This window comes from Mobula birostris, chromosome 12, assembly GCF_030028105.1.
Source record: "Mobula birostris isolate sMobBir1 chromosome 12, sMobBir1.hap1, whole genome shotgun sequence".
Classification (NCBI taxonomy): Eukaryota; Metazoa; Chordata; class Chondrichthyes; order Myliobatiformes; family Myliobatidae; genus Mobula; species Mobula birostris.
In genome coordinates this window covers 65171501-65183626 of record NC_092381.1, presented here as the reverse complement: position 1 = coordinate 65183626, position 12126 = coordinate 65171501, and the positions used below count along the sequence as shown (strand labels likewise).

The 12126-nt window shown below is 43.2% G+C and overlaps 1 protein-coding gene across 5 annotated transcripts in view; it reads right to left on the bottom strand.

Annotated features, from left to right (window-relative positions):
- The window catches only part of odr4 (odr-4 GPCR localization factor homolog), a 100246-nt gene that overhangs the window by 71630 nt on the left and 16490 nt on the right, over nucleotides 1-12126 (bottom strand). For all 5 annotated transcript variants that reach the window (XM_072273960.1, XM_072273959.1, XM_072273958.1 and 2 more), the window contains one exon: nucleotides 2117-2271. In XM_072273960.1, coding sequence (XP_072130061.1) covers nucleotides 2117-2215 — 99 coding nt within the window. In that variant the 5' untranslated portion in view covers nucleotides 2216-2271. The remainder of the gene's footprint in view (nucleotides 1-2116; nucleotides 2272-12126) is intronic.

Below are 12126 nucleotides of genomic sequence, written 5' to 3'. Positions count from 1 at the left end.
TCCCGCCCCTCTTGCAACCAAGTCTCACCGATGGCTGCAATATCATAACTCCAGGTGTTGATCCATGTCCTAAGCTCACCTGCCTTTCTTACAATGCATCTTACACTGAAATACACGCAGCTCAAGACAATAGTTGCCTCATGCTCAGCGTTTTAGTTCCTGACTTCGCCTGAGATCTTAACAACATGTCTCCACAACCTCGACACTAACTGTTCTGGCACTCTAGTTCCCATCCCCATGCAACAATAGTTTAAACTCACAAACACAAGAAAATCTGCAGATGCTGGAAATCCAAAGCAACAAACACAAAATGCTGGAGGAACTCAGCAGGCCAGGCAGCATATATGGAAGAGAGCAAACAGTCAACATTTCAGACCGAGACTCTTCATCAGGACCAGAAAGGAAGATCTCAGCACAAATTGTTGACTGATAACACTTTTCCATAGATGCTGCCTGGCCTGCTTAGATCCTCCAGCATTTGTGTGTGTTCCTCTAGTTTAAACTCCCCCGTGCAGCAGTAGTAAACCTTCCCACTGAGATATCAGTCCCCTTCCAGTTCAAGTGCAAACCATCACTTCTGTACAGGCCCCAACTTCCCTGGAAGAGCGCCCAATGATCCAAAAATCTTATGCAGCCCCTCCTACACCCACGCCTCAGCCACTTGTTAAACTGCATAATCTTCCTATTTCTGGCCTCACTAGCATATGGCACTATTAGCAATCCTGAGATCACAACCCTGGAGGTCCTGCCCTTTAACTTAGCACCTAACTCCTTGAACTCACTTTGCAACACCTCATCATTCTTCCTACCTATGTTATTGGTACCCATGTGGACCACGACCTCTGCTTGTTCACCCTCTGACTTAAGAATGCTGAGGACTCAACCCGAGACGTCCCGGATCTGGGAGGCAATATACCATCCAGGAATCTCATTCTCATCCTCATCCACAGAACCTCCTTTCTGTTCTCCTAACAAATCCCCTATCACCACAGCTCACCTCTTCTCCCCCACATCCTTAATAGTGCCCCAATATCCCCAATCTATCTTTGTCCAATCCAATGATGACGCTCTGCTTGCCCGTCTTGCTTTAATTTGTTCTTGCCAATCAATCCCAAACGCTGATTGGCTGGTCCTCAAAGCTTCAAACTGCCATAAGTCACTAATTTTTCTACTCAATCGGCGAAACTAAATGAAGTACATCTTCTCAGGCTTCCGATATCTCCAATTAGGCACTGCTCAAATTGTAAGAATGTTACTTTCAATGTACATCACCTCTGACTGTGTTACATGACACTGATTGCCATGTGGTGCATGGCCAGTTAATTTGATCAATTCTACTACCAAACTCGTGGACAAACATCTCATGGTCAATCTGACCAATCTGCTTTATTCACTTGTATAACATTTGATAGCTATGAATTGTTTACATGGTGAATTTTCACAGCCTGATTAGACTTGTATGGTGAACTGTAAACTGAGAAATATCTGACAATTATAGTTTAAGTAGGTTGAAACTCATTGTGATTTACCCCTTTGATGCATGTCTGTACCTATTCACTCTTTGTAGAAGTTTTAATATGTTCAGTTCTGACATTCTAGAAACCCTTGCACATGTTACTTTCAAACACTTTGATTACCAAAATTGAGTATAATCCAAAAATGCCAATTGAAAAACTCAGCTTTACTTTCCTTCACTCAAATTCTCAAGTTTGAAATGCATATGATCAGAAACCAAGCACATATTCATGCACTTAAAATAGTGCTTGTGAATCCTTTCTCTTAAGGCCAGGGAAACTGTTGTCTGGTATCTGTGATATTCATACTCTATGCACTCAGATTTTCATCATGAAGGATTACTGAAAACTCAGCACAAAATGTTCAATTATGTTAATAAGACAATGAATGTGTGACTATGTTACCAGTAATTTATTGAGGGAATGAGGTTGATGGGATTGCTCTGACAGCCAGAGTTGACTGATGGACCAAACAGCCTCCTCTAATATTAAAAGGAAATAAAAAATGTCAGCTCATTTTTATCTATTTTTAAGGAATTCTAGTTTTAAAGCTATTTAATCATTTTTTACATGCAAACAGCATATTGTTGTTCAGCACTTACTTGCCCTAGCAAAATGCCAGTGGTCCCATATCGTTCTTCTGCCTTCAGCTTTTTAAGATACTTCTCACTGTATTCTCCGATGATGTAAGATTTTCCCATGATGAAACGCCCCTGGTGAACTGATCCAATTCTCACACAAAGGAGCCTTCACTCTTCTTTTAGATAAACAAATAATACATTTAGAATACCAAATTGTAACTATAGAAAATTAAGAAATTAAACTCAGAACAATAATCATTATTAACAATTTGTTTTCACAATACTACAACTTTCCTTTAATAGGCAAAACTTGTCCTGTTGTTATTTCTATTTTCCAGCACCTGCAGTATTTACCTTTTGTACCATCACTTGCACTGTTAGGCTGGGCATCAACTTTGTAAGTTTTCAAACTTTCCCAAGGTGTTACTTCTTCCAATTTTTGTAGTTTTCACACAAGTAGGAACTCACAATTCTCTGATATCCCTTCTTGCCCCCAATTCTGACCTGGAATCCAGGTATTAATTGCAACCATACTTTCAACTGCCAAGGTGGAAAAATGCAGAATTCCCAACTCAGATCATTACCTATTTTTCTGTCCATTTCTTCTCCTTTAATTTGTCTATCAAACCTATTTCTTTGATGAAAATTTTGATGAACTACTCTAATTAAAGTTCAAAGTAAAATTTATTTTCAGAGTACTTACATGTCACCACATACAACCCTGAGATTTCTTTTCTGTGGGCATACTTAGCAAATCTACAGAACAGTAACTGCAAACAGGATCTGTAAACTGTAAGCATCAGGAACTGTAAACAAACTGCAAATGCATATATAAATAAATAGCAATAAATAATGAGCGTATCAATATAACAGAGACCTTAAATGAGTGTAGCTATCCCCTTTTGTTCAAGAGGCTGAAGGTTGGACCTGGTGGTGAGTCCTAAGGCACCCATATCTTCTACCTGATGGAAGCAGCAAGAAAAGAGCATGGCCTGGGTGGTGAGGTTCTTTGATGATGGATGCTGCTTTTCTATGGCAACGTTTCATGTAGATATGCTACATGGGAAGGTTTTACTTGTGATGTACTGAACTTAGAAATTTAGAGCACATTACAGGCCTTTTAGCCCACCATGTTGTGCCAGCCATGTAACCCACTCTAGAAACTGCCTAGAATTTCCCCACAGCATTGTCCTCTATTTTTCTAAGCTCCATGTACCTAAGAGGTGCTTAAAAGACCCTATTGTATCTGCTTTGACCACCACCACCGGCACTGCATTCCACGCACCCACCACTCTCTGTGTGAAAAACTTAACTCCTGACATATGGTATGTTGGCATTCATCAACTGCAGGATTGAGTTCAAGATATGTGAGGTGATTAGATTAGATTATGAGGACATGCAGTCCTCTTTTATTGTCATTTAGTAATGCATGCAATTCCCAAGCACCTTAAAACCATGCCCCCTCGTGTTAGCCATTTCAGTCCTGGGGAAAAAGCCTCTGGCTAGCCACATGATCAATGCTCCTTATCATCTTAAACACCTCTATCATGTCACCTCTCATCCTCCATCACTCCAATGAGAAAGGGCCAAGTACACTCAACCTAGTCTCATAAGGTATGCCCTTCAAACCAGGCAACATCCTTGTAAATCTCCTCTGCACTCTCTCTATAGCATCCACATCCTTCCTGCAGCAAGGTGACCAGAACTGAACACAGTACCAAGTGGGGCCTGACCAAGGTCTTATATAGCTGTAATTGGAGGAGGAGAACATGGCGGCGTGACGCAGCGTGCGTAGCCTCTCCGGTGAATTATCGTATTTGTAAGTAGGATGTCGTGCACAATTCTGATTTGATGGAGATAGCCGTGAGAGCACGGAGGAATACCTGAATTAACTTCTGAAATGCCCGGTTTGCTGCCACTGCTACTGTGCAATTGAGAATCTCCAGAGGGAAGGCCCCAAAATCCTCGGCTTTGCTTGCTACTGGCGACCGGGGCTAAGGTCGAAGCGTTCGGCAGAGATGGTGCTCAGTGCTTGGTGTCCGAGGGCTGGTCGGAGCTCGAAGTTTTCGGACGACTCAGAGTCGGACGCTGGTCGGGTATGACAGGGAGAGTTTTCTTCCTTCTCCCGTCTGCATGAGATGTGGGACTTTCGAGAGACTTTGAACTTTTTGCCGTGCTCACAGCTTGTTCTTCATCAAGTTATGATATTGTTTGCATTGTTGTAACTTCATGTTATAATTATGTGGTTTTTGTCAGTTTTTCAGTCTTGGTCTGTCCTGTGTTTCTGTGACATCACACCAGAGGAAAATTGTATCATTTCTTAATGCATGCATTACTAAATGACAATAAAAGAGGACTGCATGTCTTCATACTCTAATCTAATCACCTCATGTATCTTGAACTCAATCCTGCGGTTGATGAATGCCAACATACCATATGTCTTCTTAACACTGTCAACCTGCGCAGCAGCTTTGAGCGTCCTATCGGCATGTATCCCAAGATCTCTCAGACCTCCACACTGCCAAGAGTCTTACCAATTATATTATATTCTGTCTTCAAATTGGACCTACCAAAATGAACCACTTCACACTTATCTGGGTTGAAGTCCATCTGCCACTTCTCAGTCCAGTTCTGTATCCTATCGATGTCCCTCTGTAACCTCTGACAACCCTCCAGACTATCCACAACACCCCCAGTTTTTGTGTCATCAGCAAAATTACTAACCCACCCTTCTACTTCTTCATACAGGTCATTTATAAAAATCACAGAGCAGGGGTCCCAGAACAGATCCCTGTAGAACACCATTGGTCACCGACCTCCATGCAGAATACAAACTACCTACAACCACCCTTTGCCTTCTGTTTTCAAGCCAATTCTCAAAGCAAGATCTCCTTGGATCCCATGTCTCCTTACTTTCTGAAGAAGTCATGCATGGGGGATCTTATCAAATGCCTTACTGAAATCCATACATTCACTGCTCTACTGGGTTGAATCCACTACCTTTAGTAGGATTTTCCATTCAAAGGCTTTAGTGTTCCCATACCAGACCATAATGCAGCCAGTCAGCACACTTTCCACCACACATCTATATAGAAGTTTGCCAAGGTTTTTGATGAGGTGCCGAATCTCCGCAGACTCCTGAGGAAGTAGAGGCGTTATCATGCTTTCTTTGCAATTATATTTATATGATGGGTCCAGGACAGGTCCTCTAAGATAGTGACACTCTGGAATTTAAAGTTACTGACCCTTACCTCCTCTGATCCTCCAATGATCACTGGCTCATGGATCTCTGGTTCCCCTCTCCTGAAACCTACTAACATTTCCTTGGTCTTACTGACATCGAGTTGGAGGTTGTTGTTATTACAACACTCAGCTGAATCAACTCCCTCCTGTATGCTGATTGTTTACCACCTTTGATACAGCCCACAACAGCAGTGTCATCAGCAAATTTATATATGGTGTTGGAGCTGAACTTAGCCATACATTCACAGGTGTAAAGCAGGTAGAGCAGGGGACTAAGTACACATCCCTGCGATACCACTGTGCTGATGGTGATTGTGGAGGAGATGTTTTTGCCAATCCGAACTGATTGGGGTCTACAAGTGAGGAAATCCAGGATCCAATTGCACTAGGGGGTATTGAGGCCCAGGGCTTGGAGTTTACTGATCAGTTTTAGGGGGAAGATGGTGTTAACTACTGAGCTGTAAGCAATAGAGCATCCTGATATATGCATCTTTGCTGTCCACATGTTCCAGGGTTGTGTGAAGAGCCAATGAGATGGCATCTGCTGTAGACCTGTTGCTTCGACAGGCAAACTACAGCGGATGCAAGTCACCACTCAGACAGGAACTGATATACTTCAACACCAGCCTCTCAAAACACTTCATCAGTGTGGATGTAAGGGCAACTGGGCAACAGTCATCTAGACAGGTTACCATGCTCTTCTTCAAGCCTGTTTTAAACAGGTGGGTACAGCACATTGCTGGAGCAAGAGGTTGAATATATTTGTGAATACACCAGCCAGTTGGTCGGCACAGGTCTTCAGTATTTGGCCAGAACTTTATCCGGACTAGATGCTTTTTCTGGATTCACTTTCTTGAAGGCAGCACACACGTCATTTTCAGATACTAAGACCAAAGGATCATTGGAGCATATGGGGGTGCACGATGATTCCTCCCTGTTCTGGTGATTAAAGTGAGCATAGAAGGCATTGAGCTCAAATGGAAGCGAAGTTCTGCCGTTCTCCTATGTTGCAAGATTTAACTTTGCAGGAGGTTATGACATTCACACCTTACCACAGCTGTCAGCTTTGTCTGAAAGATGGCTATCCAGAGATCATACCTGCACATCTTGTAGCATACTTTTATTTTAATTTATTCATTTACGGGATGTGAATGTTGCCAGCTAAGTCAGCATGTATTGCCCATTCCTAGTTGCCCTTAAAAAGGTGGTGATGAGCTGCCTTCTTGAACCGTTGCAGTCTCTGAGGTGTAGGTACACCCACAGAGCTGTTAGGGAGGCAATTCCATGATTTTGACCCAGCGACGATGAAGGAACGGCAGTATGTTTCCAAGTCAGGATGGTGAATGATTTGGAGGTGGATTTCCAAGTGGTGTGTTCCCAGGTATCTGCTGTTCTCATCTTTTTAGATGGTAGCGGTTGTGAGACTGGAAGGTGTTGTCTTAGGAACTTTGGTGTGTTGTTGCAGTGCATCTTGTAGATAGTATACACTGCTGCAACTGTTCGTCGATGGTGGAAGGGGTACCAACTGAGTGGGCTGGTTTGTACTGGAAGGTGTCAAGCTTCTTGAGTGTTGATGCAGCTGCACTCATCTAAGCGAGTGGCAAGTATTCCATTACACTCCTGCAGGATAGTCATGGTAGTCATAGTCAAACTTTATTGATCTCGGGGGAAATTGGTTTTCGTTACAGTTGCATCATAAATAATTAAATAGTAATAAAACCATAAATAATTAAATAGTAATATGTAAATTATGACAGGAAATAAGCCCAGGACCAGCCTATTGGCTCAGGGTGTCTGACCCTCCAAGGGAGGAGTTGTAAAGTTTGATTGCCACTGGCAGGAATGACCTCCTATGACACTCTGTGTTGCATCTCGGTGGAATGAGTCTCTGGCTGAATGTACTCCTGTGCCCAACCAGTACATTATGTAGTGGATGGGAGACATTGTCCAAGATGGCACGCAACTTGGACAGCATCCTCTTTTCAGACACCACCGTCAGAGAGTCCAGTTCCATCCCCACAACATCACTGGCCTTACGAATGAGTTTGTTAATTCTGTTGGCGTCTGCTACCCTCAGCCTGCTGCCCCAGCACACAACAGTAAACTTGATCGCACTGGCCACCACAGACACGTAGAACATCCTCAGCATCGTCCAACAGATGCTAAAGGACCTCAGTCTCCTCAGGAAATAGAGACGGCTCTGACCCTTCTTGTAGACAGCTTCAGTGTTCTTTGATCAGTCCAGTTTATTGTCAATTCCTAGGATTCCTAGCCTTTGACCTGGTCTGGTAGCCACATTGCTTATATGGCTAGACCTGTTCAGTTTCCTGTCCGTGGTAACCCCCAGGATGTTGATAGTAGGGAATTCAGTGATGGTGATTCCACTGATGATGGATAATGGTTAGAGCCTCTCTTACTGGAGATGGTTATTGCCTGGCACTTGCATGGCTCAAACGTTACTGGCCATTTGTCAGCCCAAGCTGGGATATCGTCCAGGTTCTGCTACATTTGGGTATGAACTGTTTCACTATTTGACGAGTCACAAATGGTGCAGAACATCAAGCACCCATCTGAAAACATTCTCACTTCTGACTTTTGACAGAAGGAAGGTCATTGATGAAGCAGCTGAAAATGGTTGGGCAGAGGGCACTTCCCTGTGGAACCTCTGCAGTGATGTCCTGAGGATGAGATGATTGACCTTCAACCACCACAACTATCTTCCTTTGTGTCGGGAACCTTGATGCCATACTCAGTCAAACGCTGCTTGATGTCGAGGGCTATCACTTTCACCTCACCTCTGGTATTTAGCTCATTGGTCCATGTTTGGACCAAGGAGGTGATGAGGTCAGGGCTGAGTGGCCTTGATGGAACCCAAACTGGGCATCCGTAAGTAGGTTATTGCCAAGTAGGTGCTGCATGGTAGCACTGTTGATGACTCCTTCCAGAGTAGGCTGACAGGGCAGTAATTGGCTGGTTTGGACGTCCTGTTTCTTGTGTACAGGACATATGTGGGCAATTTTCCACATTGCCGGCAGATGCCGGTGTTGTAGCTGTACTGGAACAGCTTGGCTAGTGGTGCAGCAAGTTCTGGAGTACAAGTCTTCAGGACTATTGCCAGGATTTTGTCTGGACCCATAACCTTCGCAGTATCCAGTGCTTTCAGCCGTTTCTTGATACTACGTGGATAGAATCAGATTGGCTGCATATTGACATCTGGGATGCTGGGGACTTCTGGAGGAGGCCGAAATGGATCATCCACTCAGCACTTCTGACTGAAGATTGTTGCAAATGCCTTAGCCTTATCTTTTGCACAAGTGTGCTGAGCTTCTCTATCATTGAAGATAGGGATATTTGTGGAGCCTCCTCTTCCAATGAGTTGTCTGATTGTGTACCACTTTTCACAGCTGGATACGGCAGGAGTATAGAGCTTAGGTCTGATCCATTGGTTGTGGGACCACTTAGCTCTGTCTACTATTTGCTGCTTATGTTGTTTGCCATGCAAGTAGTCCTGCATTGTGCATTCACCAGGGTGACGCCTCATGTCGAGGTAATGCCTGGTGTTGTTCACGACATGCTCTCCTGCACCCTTCATTGAACCAGGGTTGATCCCTTGGTCTGGTGGTAATGTTAGAGTGGGGGATGTGCCAGACCATGAGGTTACACACTGTAGTTGAGAACAATTCTGCTGCTGATGCTCCATAGTGCTTCATAAACGCCCAGTCTTGGGCTGCTAGATCTGTTTGAAGTCTATCCGATTTAGCACAGTGTTAGTGCCACAGAACATGGTGGAGGGTTTCTTCAATGTGGAGATGGGATTTATTCTTCACAAGTGCTAAACGGTGGTCACTTCTACCAATGCTGTCATGGATTGTGCTTTCGCAGCAGGCAGGTTAGTGAGAATGAAGTCAAGTGTGTTTTTCCCTTTTGTTGGTTCCCTCACCACCTGCTGTAGTCCCAGTCTAGCAGCTATGTCCAGTAGGACCAGGGCAGCTTGGTCTGTGGTGGTACTATCAAACCACTCTTGGTGAGAGATATTGAAGATTCTGTGCCCTTGCCACCTCCAATGCCTCCTCCAAGTACTGCTCAACATGGAGAAGTACTGATTCATCAGCTGAGGTAGGACTGTATGTGGTAATCAGCAGGAGGTTTCCTTGCTCATGTTTAACCTGGCGCCATGAGACTTCATGCAGTTCAGAGTCGATGTTGAAAGTTGCCAGGGGAACTCCCTCTCTACTGTATACCACCTCCGCTAGATCTGTCCTGCCAGTGAGAAAGTACATACCCAGGAATGGTGGTGCTGGAGTCTGGAATGTTATTTGTAAGGTATGATTCTGTCATTACAACATTGTCAGGCTGTTGCTTGACTAGTCTGTGATACAGATCTCCCAACTTTGATCTTGATCTCCAGATTTGAATGCCTCTGATCTAGCAGATTCTAGATTTTGTTATTTGTCCGGGGCTTTTGATTTCGCAGTTCAGTGTCAAACTCCGTAAATGTTCTGATAAAAAGTGACAGAAGAATTATCATACAACATAGATTGTTGCATCAAAGAGACAAAATGGAATTGGCCTCCCCCACTTATCTAGGAACGCAAATTTAGTGTAAAATAAATGACTTGGCATTGTCAATTGCAGAGGCAAAATGAAGGAAAGAATTGAACTTAAGAGTATGTTTTAAATTAGTATGTACAGATGACAAATATTTTCTCTATTGCTCTACTGAAATTCTTCATTTAAAAATGCTGTTTGATTTGTTTTTTTTTGCTGATACTTGTGATACAAGATTACTAGCTCATATCACTACCTCTGCTCTACTCTCTGTACCCTTATGGCTGTGAGGCCAAGTACAGCTCCAATGCCATATTTAAGTTTGCTGATGGTACCACTATGTAGGCCGAACTAAAGGTGGTGACAAATCAGCATATAGAAGGGAAACTGGAAATCTGGTTGAATGGTGCCTCAACAACAATTTCTCACACAACGTCAGCAAAAACCAAAGACCTCATTATCGACTACAGGAGGAAGAAGCTGAAGATCCTTGAGCCAGTCCTCATTATGGGATCAGAGGTAGAGAATGTCACTAACTTTAAATTCCTTGGCATTTTCATTTCAGAGGATTTGTCCTGGGACCAACGCACAAGTGCCATTACAAAGAAGACATGGCAGCGCCTCTACTTTCTCAGAGGTTTGTGCAGATTTGCCATGTCACCTAAAACAGGGTTCCCCAATCTTTTTTGCACCGCGGACCGGCTTAATATTGACAATATTCTTGCGGACTGGCCGATGGGGTGGGGGTGGGGGGTGTTCAAGTAGGATTGCCAATTTTCTAACTCCCAAATAAGAAATGAGGGACCAAAGTAGCAGTCAAATACAGGACACTTGTGTTTACCCTGAGAAAGACTACCATGACCATGAAGCCCTGTGTGGGCATCTGTGTGCGCATGCGTGACGTGCGTATGTGTGTATATGCCGATTTTTCTTTTCTACAAGTCGGTTTTGTCTTAATCTTCCCGATTCTGTTAAGTGAAACTACACTGTACAGACATTATTTCTACTTTATATAGGCTGTGTATTTATTATATCATTCCTGCTTTTACTATATGTTAGTGTTATTTTCGATTTTGTGTTATTTGGTATGATTTGGTAGGTTATTTCAAGTTCAACAGTGTGTGACAGGGAATGAGGAAAGGTGCAGCTGACTCATATCATTTCATATCGCCAAATCATATCGTTTCCTCGCGGCCCGGTAGCACATGCTTTACCGGTGGTTGGGGACCACTGATCTAAAACATTTGACAAACTTCTATAAATGCACAGTGAAGAGCATCTCGACTGGTTACTTCATAGCTTGGTATATAAAAAACTATAAAAAGTGGTAGTTGCAGCCTAGTCAGCGCAGGGAAAGTCCTCCTCACCATTGAACACATCTGCAAAGAGCACTGCCACATGAAAATAGCATCCATCATCAAGGACCCCCACTATCCAGGTCATGCTCTCTTTTTGCTGTTGCCATGGGGAAGGAGATACAGGAGCAACACCACCAGATTCAGGAACATCTACCAACCGGCTTCTGAATGAGCATGGATAACATCACTTGCCTCAATGCTGAATTGATTCCACAACCTAAGGATTCCATGTCAAAGGCTCTATAACCTGTGGTCTCACTATAATTAATTAATGAATTTTATTTATTTGCAATTTGTTTCTTTTTTCCTTTTTTGTATTTGTAGTTTGTCTTTTGCATATGATTGTTTGTCAGCCTTTCGTGTAGTTTTTCATTGATTCTATTGTATTTCTTTGTTCTACTATGAATGTCTTCAAGAAAATGAATATCAGGGTAGCGTATGGTGACATATACATATTTTAATAATAGATTGAACTTTGTACCTGTCAGTCTTTTTCAAATATTATTTCTTTAAAGTAACTGAAGAGAGCACCCTGGTGTATGATGCACATTATTGTTCCTGTCCTGATGAGTGCTGGCCATAGGCTTCAAAACCATCTTGAAATCATTGCAAGATGGTGCCGATCTGTGATATCCATCAATATTATAGCTCAGACTTAGCTGTTCTTTTTAGGTTCCTAAGGATAGTTTTGGGGACAGTGTGGGGAGTTAGGGGATAGGTGAGAGCTTAGGGGGGAGTTAGAAGAATTAAATGTTCAGTGTTCAGAGTCTGGTTTAGCATTCTTCATGGCTGAAGGTCAGCAATCCCACAGGAATTGAAGGGACCAGTGATCCCCAGGTTAGCAAGTCCCAGGTCCTGAAGATCCCTATGGGTGTCAGGAGG